This window comes from Phocoena phocoena, chromosome 12, assembly GCF_963924675.1.
Source record: "Phocoena phocoena chromosome 12, mPhoPho1.1, whole genome shotgun sequence".
Classification (NCBI taxonomy): domain Eukaryota; kingdom Metazoa; phylum Chordata; class Mammalia; order Artiodactyla; family Phocoenidae; genus Phocoena; species Phocoena phocoena.
Window position 1 is genome coordinate 83547388 of NC_089230.1, and position 16380 is coordinate 83563767.

Consider the following 16380-nt stretch of genomic DNA (forward strand, 5'->3'; position numbering starts at 1 on the left):
TAGAGCCCTTTCAGCTTGCGTGGGCTCTAAGGTCAGCCCTTAACGACAAATACTCTTTATCACCTGCCCATGTGTCAGTTGTCATTGCTATTCCTGGCACCAGCCATGGCTTCAGGGATATTTGAAATGCAGGAATGGCAGGAAGCATGGCTCCCCTGCGGTGGCCCTGCTGCCTCTGGAATGCCTGCCACACCTCTGCTGCTTTGTGGTTAGTCAGTTGGTTGTGAGTTTATGGTCCCACATGGCTTTGGGTGAGAAAAGGAATGTCTTTCAAAAACCATGAGCTGCTGGAAGAATCTGCCCCAGTTACTCAATGGTCCTTTCTGTACAGTTGTTCTTTAGAGGTTACAGCAGTTAGAATTAAAAGGTGTAATCTTGACTTCAGGGCTAAGTTCTTACACCTGGGCTTTGCTTTCTATTCTGTACATGCCACATCATTGCATTTAAATTTGGGGAAAGAAAATGCTACGCTCTTCGTGACGTGTATTTACAGAGGTTGTGAAACTATGTAGAATATGATCACAACTTGCGCATAGAAAAGGAACGGGAAAAAATATCCTAAAATGGTAATAGTGAGTTGTCTCACTGAGTGATTTTTTTTCCTTTTTTCTTTCTCTATGTCTATATTTTCTACTTTTCTATAATGATCACATATTGCTTCTAAAATGAAGAAACCGATTATATACAGACATAGATATAGATATATATGTATATAGTAAGCAGCAGTTTCATAGTTGTATCTGTTTCAGATTCAGTCAGTAGACTTGGGTACCTCCGTTGTCACCATGAACTTAGGCAGCCGTCTTCCATCTTCACCAGGAAAACAGGATGGTCACATCTATCTGTTGGCTTGTTGTGAGATACAAAGGAGATTATGATGATAGATGTTCTTGAAGAACCACACAGCATTATGAAAGAGAAGGTCTTATTGATGCTGAACTGAGCTTACAGGGCTTAATAAGGGCAGTTTTGTAGGAGGAAGAATCATAAACGTGTAGCAAACAGCCAAAGATGTGAGTATGGCAGGGAGGAGGGGGCTTCTGATTGGTTTACTTTGATAGCTGTAAGTGGGTTTTCCAGTAGTTGTATATTGCCTGGGAGTTTTCAGCTTCTAGCACAACCATACACCCCACACAGGGAAAGCTTTTCTAAGGAGATCTCAATTAGCCACTGCTTGCCCCAGCAGAGTGGGACTGAGTGGGAGAATTATGTTTAGGAGAGTGAGTTACAGTAACAAAAACATTTGTAGCTGAAATTTATTGAGTTCCAGGCACCATGTTAAACTCCGGTTTAACCCTTAAAATATACCTATAAGGTGGTTGCTTTTATTATTCATATCGACACATGAGGAAACTGAGTCACAGGGAGATTAGCGAACTCTTCGGGGTTTCCCAGCTAGAAGGGGGTAGTGCTGAGTTGAACCTAACTGGTTTCAGAGTCCACACTCTTAACCTTGGGGATGGCCTCCTTAGTTGTAAGGCTCAGTTTGGTGGTGGTGAGGGGGACAGAGTGGATGGCTCACCTCTTGGGGCAGAGTTAAATTTAACTGTTCATTTAATGCCTTTCTCCTTCAAAAGACTTTCTGAACAATCAGAGTGCATTGTATTTGTGCATTTATTCTGAGAGCAATCCCAAAATGGAATCAGTTATAATACTCCAATATATACATATGGAGAATAACCATGAATGGAATATTTGCATAAAATCAAAGTTGTCTACTTAAAGACCGGAAATCAGATTCTAGTCCGATGCCTGAGCTTTGGTTTCAAATTTCAGGGTTACACTGCCATCTAGTGCAGACAAAACATTTTCCCAGAGTGTGGAAGCTAGTGAATCCATATAAAATTTCTTGGGATGTAACATTAAACAATGTTTATTTAAGGCTTCTTTCATAAAAGAGGAAGAACAATTCAGAATCAAGGATCTTTCTATATATATTGATAAAGGGTAACATGGAATTCAGGAACGCACTTTCTAGTTTTTGGTTAATAGTTGATAATAGTACAGAAGGTAAGGCTTGGTTTCCTGTACTTCATTTAATTTCAAGTACATTTCTTTAATACATATCCAGTAAGGAAATTAGTACAGTCTTTTTCTTCATGATCATGAAAGTTCCTGTAGGTCTTATGAGTTCAACTGATAATTATTTTAAAAACTTATCCTGCAAACACTTATTAAATGCTACCATCAATGTAAGCTGTAAAAAGGAGGGGTAGCTTAATGGAGCTGAAACCATTACTTTTTTTTTTTTAAGGTTAATATATGGTCTTTATTTATTTTTTAAACATCTTTATTGGGGTATAATTGCTTTACAATGGTGTGTTAGTTTCTGCTTTATAACAAAGTGAATCAGTTATACATACACATATGTTCCCATATCTCTTCCCTCTTGCATCTCCCTCCCTCCCACCCTCCCTATCCCACCCCTCCAGGCGGTCACGAAGCTGATCTCCCTGTGCTATGCGGCTGCTTCCCACTAGCTATCTACCTTACGTTTGGTAGTGTATATATGTCCATGCCTCTATTTGTAATGAGGTGGATAGACCTAGAGTCTGTCATACAGAGTGAAGTAAGTCAGAAAGAGAAAGACAAATACCGTATGCTAACACATATATATGGAATTTAAGAAAAAAAATGTCATGAAGAACCTAGGGGTAAGACAGGAATAAAGACACAGACCTACTAGAGAACGGACTTGAGGATATGCGGAGGGGGAAGGGTGAGCTGTGAAACCATTACTTTTATGAGCAGCCTTTCTTGACCAGTAGAACCAGTGGCACCCAGGACCTTGCTAGAAATGTAAATTCTCAGGCCCACCTGAAATCTTCTGAATCAGAAACTCTGGTGGGTGGAGCCCTTGATGTGTTTTTAACAAGCTGTCCAGGTGGTTCTGTTGTAGCTTTGGGAACAACTGTTAGAGAAGGAGATTACAGTATGTCAAAAAACATGCTGAGGTACCAGAATGTGAAGGCAATCAGCTGCTACAAACTGAAGATCCACAAGGCAGCAGATGCAGCAATAGGTGTTGGAAGCCCACACATGGTGGAGGAGAATTGATTTTTCTCTTTCTTGGGGAAAGGGAAATTCTCATATTTTAGAGGAAACAAAAGTAACACACTGAAAGGCTTGGGGGTAGGGATGGGGTTTATGTTAAATAGCACATTGTTGTATTAATGGTCTATGGCAAGGACACATGTATCTGCGAGTGATTTCAGAGAGAAATGGCTGTCATCACGGGGCTCTATTTGCTTGCTATATATGATTAGGCTACAATTACAAGTATAGAACCAAAATAAGCGATTCAAAATAGAGCTTTGATTGTGGTGAAATTTCTTTACAGTAAAAACTGAACCCAATGCAAAACTGTGGGAGTCCTAGTTTTAGCAACTCTCTGATTGTTAATTAGCCTCTCAGCCAGATTTCTCTGATAAATTTCAGGCCCTTGCTGTATCTGATTTGTGGCATCCTCACACAACTGACATGTGCCCTTAGGCGTTTTGGGTCTTTTATTTTTAAAGACAAGAGAGAAGGAAGAAAACTTAAGCCTAGATACTATTAGGAAGCTAGTTTTTAAAGTGTCTCTTCTTTGTTTTACTCTATAATGTAATTAATAATGGGAGTCGTGGCATCTTTAATTAATGCTATAAGTTAATGCGAACTTCAAAAGAATACCTTCTAAAAAATATAGTCCTGTTAAAAGCGAGGAACTTGTTCTACCATTCATGAGTTTTATGGGGCATCCCACCTATTGTGCCCTGTACTGGGAAATAAGAAGAAACTACCTCTTGGCATTTCTAGTGCAGCTATATTCTAACCCAATGTTTTTCAAACCATGGGTTGCAATGCATTAGGTGTTCCTGAAATCAATTTATTGAGTTGATCACATCACTAAAACATGTAATAGAATAAAACAGAAAATAGAGTGCACCACACTTACGTGGGTAAGTACTATTTTCTGAAACTCTTGTTTCAGTTGTATGTATGCGTATTTATCAAATCCATTCAATCCATCTTTCCAGAAATGCCAGAACCATCTTTCTGAAGACACATCTGAAAAGTCATTCTTGGCCTCAAACTCTTCACTCATTTGCTTAACAGCCAGAATGAAGTCCAAACTCTTTCAAAGATTTTCAAGATCCCCTACTCATCTCCTCCCCCACGGTCCTTCTAACTGTCATTTTAAAAGAATCACCATCTACTCAGCTACTCAAACTTCTACTTCCCCACCCAGTCCTTTTCCAGTGTTCCACCCATCAGTCTTACCTCCTCATTCTCATCTTGTCTGAGTTAAAATTTACCATCTCAGATAAGCCTTCTCTGACAGCTCAGTCTAGATCAGCCTCTAAACCCACCCTTCCCTTCCTCTAGCACACTTTACCCTTTTTAAAATTTTTTTAAAATAATAGTTCCAACTGAAATTATCCTGTTTCTTCTTATAAACATATTTAGTATCTGTCTCCCCAGAGGCATGTAAGCTCCATGGGGCAGGCACCCGGTCTTGCTCTGCCATATTTATGAGCTGAGATCCATTCAGGGCTCATGGTAGAAAAGCCACTAATAAGTATTTACCAAGTGAGAGTTCCAGAACTAAACTTATGGCTCCTGAAGTATACTCCTCTACCTTTTTGTCATGGTTTCTGTTGTTTCTTCTGCCCCAAATACACTGTACCTGTTTTTTCTCTTGGTAGGCATCTATTCATTCTTTAAGATTTCACCTCCTTGAGAGTTCCTGGTTCAAGACGGTGGTGTAGGGAGATCCTGAGTTCACCTCGTCCATCGGACACAACAAATCAACAACTATACGTGGAATAGTTTCCTCTGAAAAAGACCTGAAGACTGGATGAACAGAGCCTCCACAATAAGGGATGAAAGGGCAGCATTGAGATGGGTAAGAGGATCAGAGACACAATCTCTTTCACACACACAAAACCCCACTCCAGGAACAGTGATCCAAAATTGAGAGGTATTTAAGAAAATGTGGAGTTTACCCGTAAGGAGTGAGGGCTTTGTGTTCCACATCAGGGTCCACAACCCTTAGGAGAGATGAAGCCCCCAAATGCCTGGGTTAGAATACAAATGGGGATTATGTCCAGGAAAACCATAGTACTGTAGGGGAAGAAGGGCTCCTGCACAGACTCAGTCACCCTGGGATCCAGAGCAGAAAACACCAGTTTGAAAACTGCCTGGGCCATATGTGAGGGAGACCCACCTACTAATCTTAAGGCATGAGCTGGAGAGGCAGGGACCTGCTGGGACTCTCCCTGGGACAGACACACAGGTGAGTACCATTCTGTGATCTTATTCTACCTTACTAACGCCAATGCTGGTGGGAGCCACTTTGTAACTCTCTCTCTAATGTGCTAGTGCTGGGACGTGCACCCTGCTGAGACCCTCACCCATCCCCATGCCACAGCTGTATGCCACAGCTGCATGCATCTAGCTGAACTAGATGACAGCACCCCCCATCCCCATGCCACAGCTGCATGCCACAGCTGCATGCATCTAGCTGAACTAGATGACAACACCCCCCATACCCATGCCACAGTAAGTGGGCATGACCAGACCACACCAGGGATGCCCCTTGAGCACCCAGCTCTGGTGGCCAGGGGAGACTGTGCTTCTGGGCCTCATGGGACATCTCCTACCCAGGCCTTCAAGATTGGGAGAAGCAGCTGAATTGCCTAATACCTAAAAACAAGCACAGAGAGTCAGGCAAAATGAGGAGACAGAGGAATAAGTTTTGAATGAAAGAACAAGACGAAACCTCAGAAAAAGATCTTAATAACATGGAGATCAGCAATCCACCTGATAAAGAGTTCAAAGTATTGGTCATAGGGATACTCACTGAACTTGGGAGAAGAATCGATGATCATAGTGAAAATTTCAACAAAGAGACAGGAAACATAAGAAAGTACCAAACAGCAGTTACAGAACAGAAGAATACAAAAACTGAACTGAAAAATACACTAGAGGGATTCAATAGCAGACTGAATAAAGCAGAAGAATGGACCAGTGAGCTGCAAGACAAAGTAATGGAACTCACTTAGAGCAGCAAAAAGAAAAAAAGAATTTTAAAAAGTAAAGATACCTTAAGGGAACTTTGGGACAACATCAAGCAGAAATAGCTTTCACATTTTAGTGGTTCCAAGTGGAAAAGAGAAAGAGGGCCATAAAACTTCCTTCAAGAAAAAATGGCTGAAAACCTCCCTAATCTTGGGAAGGAACCAGACATCAAGGTCCAGGAACCCTAGAGACTTCCAAACACGTTGAACCCACAGAGATCCACACTAAGACACGTTATAATGAAAATGATAGAAGTTAAAGAGAGAATCTTAAAAGCAGCAAAAGAAAAATACCTTGTTATGTACAAGGGAAATCCCATAAGACTACTATCGGCAGATTTTTCAGCAGAAATTTTGAAGGCCAAAATGGAGTGGCATGACATATTCCAAGTGTCCAAAGGAAAAAAACCTTTAAAAAAGAATTCTCTACCTGGCAAGTTATCATTCAGAATTAAAGGAGAGATTAAAAGTTTTCCAGATAAGCAAAAGCTAAAGAAGTTCATCACCACTAAACCGGTCTTACGAAAAATGTTAAAGGGACTTCTTTGATCTAAAAAGAAATGGCACTAATTAATAACAAAGAAACATACCAAAGTAAAATTTTCACTAGAAAAAGTAGTTTTATAGTAAAGGTAATGGATCAATCACTTATAAAGCAAGTATGAAGGTTAAGAGACAAAAGTAGTAAAATAAACTGAAACTACAATACTTAGCTAAGGATGCATTAAATGAAAACATATAAAAGGTGATGCCAAAAAAATAAAACGTGGTGGGGGAAGTAAAAACATAAAGTTATGGAATGTGTTCAAATTTAAGTTGTTATCAACTTAAAACAGACCATTATATGCATAGAATATTATAGATGAGCCCCACGGTAACAGCAAATCAAAAAGGTATAGTAAATACACACACAAAAAATGAGAAAGGAACCTAAACATTACACTAAAAAAGTCATCAAACCCCAAGGGAAGAAAGAAAAAGAAGAAAGGAACAGAGAAGAACTACAAAAATGGCCAGAAAAAATTAACAAGATGGCAGTAAATACATACCTATCAATAATTACTTAAAATGTAAATGGACTAAATTCTCCAATCAAAAAGCATAAAGTCAGTAAAGTTGCAGGACACAAAATCAATATACAGAAATCTGTGGAGTTTCTATACACTAATAACAAGGTATCAGAAAAAGAAATCAAGAAAGCAATTCCATTTACAGTTCAATCAAAAACAAACAAAAAACACCTAGGGAGAAATTTAACCAGGGAGGTGAAAGACCTATACACTGAAAACTATAAGTCTCTGATGAAAGAAATTGAAGAAGACACAAATAAATGGAACTATATTTCATGCCCAAAGCAATCTACAAAGTCAATGCAATCCCCATTAAGATTCCAATGGCATTTTTCACAGGACTAGAACAAATAATTATAAAATATGTACGGAGCCGCAAAAGATCCCCCAAAGCCAAAGCAATCTTGAGAATCAGAATAAAATTGGCGTTATCATGCTCCTTGATTTTAGATTTTACTACACAGCTATAGTAATCAAAGAGTATGATATTGGCATTAACTATATGGACACATATATGTGCAGTTGATTTATGACAGAGGATCCAAGGACATAAAGTGGAGAAAGGACAGTCTCTTAAGTAAATGGTATTGAGAAAACTGGACAGCAACATGCAAAGAATGAGACTGGACCCCTGTCTTACACCACACACAAAAATGACCTCAAAATGGATTAAAGATTTGAATGTAAGACCTGAAGCCATAAAATTCCCAGAGGAAGACACAGGTGGCAAGCTCCTTGACATCAGACTTAGTGATGTTTTTGTGGATCTGACTCCAAAAGCAAGGGAAACAAAAACAAAAGTAAACAAATGGGATTATGTCAAACAAAAAAGCTTCTGCACAGTGAAGGAATCCATCATCAAAATTAAAAGGTAACTTACTGAATGGAAGAAGATATTTGCAAATCAAATATCTGATAAGGACTTAATATACAAAATATATCAGGATCTCATAGAACTCAACAATAAAAACCCAAACAGCCTGATTAAAAAATAGGCAGAGGTTCTGAAAAGACGTTTTTCAGAGAATACATACAAATGGCCAACAGACACATGAACAGATATTCAACATCACTAATTATTAGGGAGATGCATATCAAAACCACAATGAAATATCACCTCGCACCTGTTAGAATGGTTATTCTCAAAGACAAGAAGTAACAAGTGTTGGCAAGGATGTGGAGACACGGGAACCCTCTAATACTGTTGGTGGGACTATAAATTGGTGGGTCCACTAATTCAAAAATATATATGTACCCTTATGTTTGTTGCAGCACTATTTACAATAGTCAAGATTTGAAAATAACCCATGTCCATCAATGGATGGATGGATAAAGAAGATGTGATATATATATATATTCCATTGTATATATATATATATATATATACACGCACACACACACACAGAAGGAAAAAGACAAATACTATACAATTTCACTCATATGTAGAATCTAAAACAAACAAAGAAACAAACAAATGAACAAAGAAAACAGAACAAAAATGAACTCGTAGATACAGAGACCAAATTAGTGATTACCAACAGGGTACGGGGTTCGGGGGTCAGCCAAATGGGTGAAGGATCAATTGTGTGGTGACAGATGGTAACTAGACCTTCATTGTTGATCATTTTGTAGTGTATACAGACGCCAAATTATAAAGCTGTGCACCTGAAACTTCTATGTTACATGCCAATTTTACTTCAATTAAAAAAAAGAAAAGGTTTTTTAAATGAAAAATTTCCCAGTGTTCCTGGACTGAGTTCATACTTGTTTTCAGTGATGCTGCAGCCTCTTTCACTCGCTATCTTGCAGTCATTTTTATATTGGATTCCCCACTGGGCCATGGGCTTCCTCAGGGCAAGGTTGTGTTTATTCATCCTTTTGTCTCTTCAACTCCTAGCCCTTGGTAGCAGTGGCATATACTCGGGATACATAGTGATTCCAGAAGGGTTTGTTGAATGACTGAGTAAACCGAGTAAAAGAAAGCAGATGATCAAGGCATATGATCATTTGTGGTGATGTTCCCTGACTTAAACTGTAAATAAATAAAATTCTGGGTTTATAGAAGGGAAAATATTAGTATATATGTATGTTGTGTAGAGGACAGTGTGTCTGGGTGGGGAGGGAGTAAAGAAGGGTAAAAACACAGTTACTCTGTATCAAGTACTTTTATTTACAAAATGGATCATTTAAAATATGAAGCTGTCTGTGCATTTACAGTCTGATATGATTGACCAGATTTCATTTCCACATGGTTTTTCAGGATCAGAACTGTTAAGTAAGGTGAGGGAACAGAGTTAATGATAAAAAATCTTGTGTGCCTATGATTTTAGGATGCAAATTCCTGACCCAGACAGGAATAGCTTGGGGTTTGCACTGTTCCCTGTGAGACTCGAATGTCATATTAGGAAATATGATTAAGAGAAAATGGGGTGGGGGGAGGAGAAAAACTGTCCTAAGTATGTGTGTGAGATAAAAATATCTTGTTTTCTCTGGATTTACATTCTTCCTTAATAGAGTTGTTGCTTGTTCTTTACCACCTTAAATAAAACTGCCAAGCTGGAAAGAAGCCCAGCTACTTATAAACAAACCCATTTTCTTCTCTATTCTTTTATCTTTTATTAAAGTCTCTCCCTCACTTGTCTTCAGATCCTAGCTGGAGAGGATTCTTCAAAGTGGGAGGTGGGGGGAAGGCGAAAGCAGAGGTGAGATCTCTAAAACACTTAACAAAAGGATTTCTCGAACACTTAATTCCATAGGGAAATCTGCCTCTTCTTTCTCAGAGTATTAATATTAGAGGATCTGTATCACAAATAGAGAACTTCAGTGGAGACGGTCCCTTTGGAAGAGGCCCTTTTCCCTGTGGAGCTAGGGCTGGCTTACCCTGTGTGATTTCAGGATGTCAGGAGGTCCCCAGCTGTGCAATTTCTCCTCTGATGTCCTACCAGTGGAGGGTCAGTTCTTTGGGCTAATAAACGGCTCCATTTATGTAAGATAAGCCCTGGCTGACTTATAAGAATAAGCTAAGACCCTCTGTAATTCTGTGACTCAGCCAGAATGGCTGCCCTAGGAAACTGCAACTTTGATAGATGGAAGAAGAATGACAGGGCCGTGTGGAAAGCCCCAGACAACGTGAGGAAATGGATGTCCCAACGCTGGGGGGAGACAGGGGTCCAACAGATAGGTCATGAACAGAAAAGCGATGGGGTGCAAATGGACAGTGGAGTTTGCCTAGTTGTCACCTTTTCAGGCCAAACCCTCCAGCGAGCTGAGAGAGGCAGAAGAGGAAAGGATTTTTTTGGGGGGGGGGCACCAAACAAAACATAAGAAGCAACACTGCTTATTTTGCAGTGAAATAGAAAGTTTAATTAATTTAAAAATTAAAGAAACGTCAAGGAAGCAAAACAACTTCATGCTAGATACCATGGACTCATTAGGATCATTGGATGCTCCGACCCTGAAAGTCCTTGATTTTGGGCTCGACCGTCCTGAGTGGGTGGCATGGGGGCTTGCTCTCAAGCTGCTCAGGTTCTGGGAGAGGGTGGGGATGTGTGACACGGGGCTGATACAAATCTCTTTCTCCAGGTCTGTGCTCCTTGTAACTGGAACTCAACTTGTTTTTAGAGCATAATATGTTGCTGACTTCCAAGGATGTTCTGCTCAGCTCTGGTGCTGTAACTATAGAGTTTAAGAAGAAGTAAGACCTGGGCTTGATGTTACATTTTATTTATCAAGATTTCCAGCCATCTAGTACAGAGAGTTTGCAGTGTATTGAGTAAATTAGCTGTGCAACTTTGAAGTTACAAGTTACTTCATTTTCTGTGCCCCAGTTGTCTCATTTCTAGAACAGAGATCATTTTAGTCTTACTTTATAGTGCAATGAGAATTAAATGTTATCAAGTACTTTCAACAGAGCGGCACACATGGTGAAGTGTCAGCTACAATGACAATGATTATGGGGAATAATGATGGTTTTCAAAAGCCAGGTGTGAGGTTCTTCTATTTTGTTTAATTCTTTAACAATTGTTTGGGGTAACTATGTTCAACTTGTATTGCAGTTAAGGCAACTAAGTTACAGGCAGATTAACTACTTTGCCTGAGGCCAACAGCTGAAGAGCTTCAGAACAAACTGGGATTCAAACCTAGGTTGGCTGGGCACCAGGGCCCCTGTGAATTCCCACATCCCTGCCTTCCAGGGAGCCCCTCTTTACCGAAGTCCTCCAAAAGCTTGCAGTGTATTCCTAGAGCAGTTCTCAAAGCTTCCACTGTGTTCCTATAGCAGCTTGTCTGGATTTTTTCTGATGAATTTCTCCACATCCTGATTTTTTTTTTTTTCTTTTCAGCAAACGTTCCCTTGCTAATCCCTCCTTCAGTGTAAACTTGTTAGCTTTGGGGACACACCCCTGGCTAGGCCTGGCCTTACAGGGCAGCCTCTTCCCACCCCTTCCCTCTGCTTTGGCTTAAAGTGTCACCAGATGCCTCTGGTTCACTCCCTTTGCTTTAAGCCCTCACAGGGGCAGGAGGGACCAAGGCTGGCCTGGGGTGGCACTGAAGGGGTCTCGGGGGAGCACTGACTCCCCACAACCCCTTCTTCATTGGGACTGTTGGCAACAAAGGAAAACCGGTCGGGAAAATGAAGAACTTCTGGTAAGACCTTGACGCAGAAAAGAGTCGTGGGGAGACTGGGCTGGGGATCCTTGGAACCCAAGGTCTGTGTTTTTGCAGTGGTGGTAGGAGGGGAGAGGGGAGAGCAGAGAGACAGAGAGATAGATGACGGAGTGAGACAGAAAAGAGCAAAAATGAGAGACACGAGAGAGCCAGAGAAAGGGAGAAAGAGACAGCCACCCAAATGGAGATGCAGAAAATGGAAGATAAACGAAAACAGAGACAAGGATATGGGTGTAGAAATAGTGAGACAGGTAGGTATGGAGAAAGCGAGACAGAAATGTGAGAACTCATTAAATCTCTTCATCGGACTTAATAAAGAAAATGGAAAAAGTAAACTAGACTGAGGGCTGGTCACCTGCATTCATCAGGTGCGCCATATTTAAAATAGTGAAGCAGTCCCCATGTGGAGAGACTCCTGTTTGAGTCATTTTTCTTCTCTTCTCTTCAGGAAAATCCCATTTCTCTTCTTTGTATGCAGCTTTGTGGGACCTTGGGCATCCGCAACTGTCAAGCGCCGCCCAAGTAAGGGCCACAGTTTCTAGATTTCACAATGTTACTCGTTCTGGAAAGGATCAAGCAGGGCTGCGGCTGAGTGAGGCATCCAGGACCCTTCACACCCTCCTTCTTCAACTCTGCCTTGGCCGTGGGTGTGCTCTATAGCTTGTTTTCCGTGGTCAGTGTTGCACATGGAAAAGTCCTGGCTGTGATCACAGCTGGGCAGGAGACCTAATCTGTGTGCTGCAGTGCCTCACCCAGCGCCTCCCTGGTTCAGATGGTGATTGGTAATGATGGATGGATAGATGGATGGAAGCCAATAATCTGGGGTTGGGGGGCATATAAAGAGTACGTTTGATGTACTGAAATGGCCAGGCCAAAGCTGTGTAACTGGAAAATGCTTTTTCTGAAATCTAGGACGTGTCTGTCACCAGGTGAGGACCAGCAGGGCACCAGGGTTGGACAGTTACAAGAAGCCTTCTGTGTTGTTGAAAAAACTGTCCCCCGCTACAACCTTTCACTTGAGTAAGGAGCACCCAATTTCATTCTAGGATTTCTCATCCTTCTTGTGATTGAGGGTTTAATTCTCACAATTCTTTTGTCTTGTCACTCTTCCTTATTCTAAGATGCTGGTAATAGTCTAGTTGGAACGCTTATTTGATCTCTTAGAATAAATTTATGAAATGAAGTGCATCCTCTATATTTTGTTTAGGGTTAATGAATCCTAAGACATCCTCAACTCCTTTCTCAACTTGACAAAGATTCTTAAGAACTTCACTTTTCAGAAGTCCCATTGAACTGGCTCTCTGGATTCTCTCAGGATTTCTAAAATTTGTGGTGTTAAAGGAATATCTTCTAGCCCAAACCACCAGAAGTTTTCCAAACAGTCTTCTGACACTGTGCCATTCAGAACAGCATGCAGCTCTGTTCCAAAAAGAACAAATTCTGAACTTCCCCAAAGGGAACATTTTCCCAACACAAATGATTAAAACAACTTTGTGCCTTGCCTCACTTCCCGGATGGGTTGAAGATGAACAAATTATAATCATAGAGTCATAGAGTTAAAGCCAAATACACTACTTGTAAGTAGATATGGCATAGTTTAGTATGTTTTGTATAACTCTGTACTTTAAACAGTTGCCCAGCTCATTATTATTGATATATCCCCATGATCCCTGTAGGGGTTGAGGTAGGATGACATGTCATCTCTTTTGCAGGGTTCCCTGTTAGTTCAAATGCTAATGGTGAAAATGAACTCTGTCCAAAGGTCAGGATTGGACAAGATGATTTACCAGGTGAGTATCAGTGTGTCATATTGACAATGCACGTTTTCTATAAACCTACCTGATACATGTTTTATTTGGGAAAGTTGTGGAAAGGAATGAAACCAATCTCATTTTAGACTTTGATTTCGTGTTCTCTTTCTGTAGGGTTTGACCTGATTTCTCAGTTCCAGATAGATAAAGCCGCATCTAGAAAAGCTATCCAGAGGATAGTGGGGTCAACTGCATTACAAGTGGCTTACAAACTGGGAAAGAAGGCAGACTTCAGGATTCCAACCAGGTAATGTAAAACAAATACTTGATCTAATTATCTGCCTCAAGCACAACTTAAAACATGAAAATCTAATCCGTCTTGAGAGTCGTCTCCTGCTCAGTGTTTCTTGGGTCACGATTTTATTTAAAGATGAAGGAATTTATTTACCTACCTATCTTTAGTACCTGAATATGTGAACGCTCTTCATGTTTTCAGTGTGTAATTTACTTTCCATTCCAGGAAAAAAGGATCACTGAGGCTATTATACATCGATTCAGGACATGTTCTTATTACTTTGCTCTCTGTTTTTCTAAAATTTGTCTGGTTTTGCCTGAAAGGACCCTCTGTGAAAAGTGCCTGGAGTATAGTTGCTTTAGAATGGTGTGCTAGTTTCTGCTTTATAACAAGGTGAATCAGCTATACATATACATATATCCCCATATCTCCTCGCTCTCGCAGCTCCCCGTAAATTTAACTAGAAACCGCTGAGCGGTTAGAAGGCTCACGATGGCGCTGTTCAAGCATCCTGGTGCTGAAATAGATCCACACATCTAGTGCTTGGCTCCTGGCAGGAACCAAAGAAAAGCAAAACTAGAATAATGATAACAGAAACAATGGTAGTGATAACACTTTAAAAATCCTGCATCTCCTTCTCTGGAACTAAGCCTTTTCTTCTTTAAATTATTATAACTAAGGTGGTTTAGTGCATGTGTAAGTTTTGAATCATGCCATTGTTAGGAATGAGCTTCAGGGTTTTCAGTTTTATATCACCTAAAAACCTTAAATGTAATGGTGATGATGATTGAATGTTTTAGGGCACTGTAAAAAATGTAATTAAGATTCCTTTGGTATATGAATGAGAAAATTAGGGCTTTGATAGAAATTAAGATGTAAAGGTAAAGAATGATTTATAAGAGCAGTAAAAGGATATCATGAAATTCTAAATGTTTATAAGAATGAACATTTTGTTAAAATTAGAATATCCTGATATAGTGCCAGATTGCAGATAGAAATTCATGCTTTGAACATACTATATTTTATAAAACAAAATAGTGTCCTGTATAAGCTCTTTTTATAGATTTACTAATTAACATTTTCATTACAATTTTGTGGTGGGGACGTTATTATCCACATTTCATGGAGGAGAAAACCGAGGCCAGAAAGTTTGTTGCTTGCATAAGGCCACAGGGTTAGGAGGTGCTGGGGGGATTGAAACTCAGGGAGAATCATTTCAGAAGCTGAGCTTCTAACCACTATCCCATACTGACCTGGAAACGAGTCACATTTGGAAAGATTAAAGGCATGATAGCAGCCATTGACTTTTTTCTTATATTTTCTTTTCATGTGCTAGATGTGTTCTTAAATAAGCTTTAGAATACTTTGGTTTTTCTTTCTTCAATAAAATAATTAAACATGACACGAGACCCTCAATGTTGACCTTTCTTCTCTATAATTTAAGGTACAATCTGGACTGTCATTAACTTTAAGTTCAGAGGTCGATAAACTTGAGGCCATGGAGCCTTCCTACCTCCTGCTCATCTTTGCTGTTGTTTTTCTCTAAGTGCCTAGAGTGATCACGAAATATTTTCCACAGGTGAAAACGTCACAGGACATTTTTACCAATGTCCCGTATTTTCTGTCTCCTTGACTCCTTGCTCCCACAAGGACTAAAGGCTCTTGTTTTACTGGCAAGGTTTATTAAGATATGAAGAAAGAAGGAGGAAGGAATAGAAGAAGAGAGTAGCAGAAAGAAATAAAAAAGGAAGGAAGAGAGCCAGAGGGCTGAGATAGGTGGAGTCCCTTGGGCAAGTTGCTTAGACTGTCTTTGATTCTGTTCCCTCAGTTTAAAACTAGGAATGATAATAATCATGCCATTGGGTTGCCATGAAGAGAAAACGTTAGTACACGGAGATGATGAATAGAGCCTAGTACACGGGTGTTGGTGAAATGTTTATTGTAAGTGGTGGAGAGCAGTAGAAGAGAGAGGTGCAGATGGGGGTGCTTTCACCTTAGTGGATTCTTTCTTTGCGAGCTGCCCTCCAAGTCCTATTCACTCAAGAAAGGCAGGGACCAGGACTGCTCTCAAGCCATGCATGCAGTAGACTGTCTTGGTTGTTAAGGGAGTCTGTGCAGGAGAATATAGGCTCCGAAGGAGTGAAAGAAACTATTAGCATGATCTTTTTGGGAAGGAGAGTATGGCATATGGAGCTAATGTGATAGAGTCACGATTCATCCTTATTTATGTTTCAATTTTTTTAGAAATATTAGAAGCCACATAATTTTGGTGCTTTTTATTCTTTTTTTAAGGCATAAGAGTGTCACAATCTCAACTTGTACTTCAAATATATTATGTTTGTTTGCAGTAACAGTCCTTAGCTTTTCTTTGGGTTAAGGTCCTAAGCAAATGTTCCAAGGTTCAAAGATTTCTTATGTTTTATTCAAACGCTATGGTTCTCCTTTTAAGGTATTCTGTGCAGATTGTAACATAATGAAATAAACATTTATAGATTCAGCTTCTTATAAATTATGTATCCTGTCAAGTTTACTTATCG

At 39.9% G+C, this 16380-nt stretch overlaps 1 protein-coding gene across 1 annotated transcript in view; it reads left to right on the forward strand.

Moving 5' to 3' along the window:
- Positions 1-11729: 11729 nt before the first annotated feature.
- Positions 11730-16380, forward strand: part of COL9A1 (collagen type IX alpha 1 chain) — an 83230-nt gene continuing 78579 nt past the window's right edge. Inside the window, exons 1-4 of the mRNA XM_065888667.1 lie at positions 11730-11776; positions 12246-12319; positions 13510-13587; positions 13723-13855. Coding sequence (XP_065744739.1) covers positions 11763-11776; positions 12246-12319; positions 13510-13587; positions 13723-13855 — 299 coding nt within the window. The 5' untranslated portion in view covers positions 11730-11762. The remainder of the gene's footprint in view (positions 11777-12245; positions 12320-13509; positions 13588-13722; positions 13856-16380) is intronic.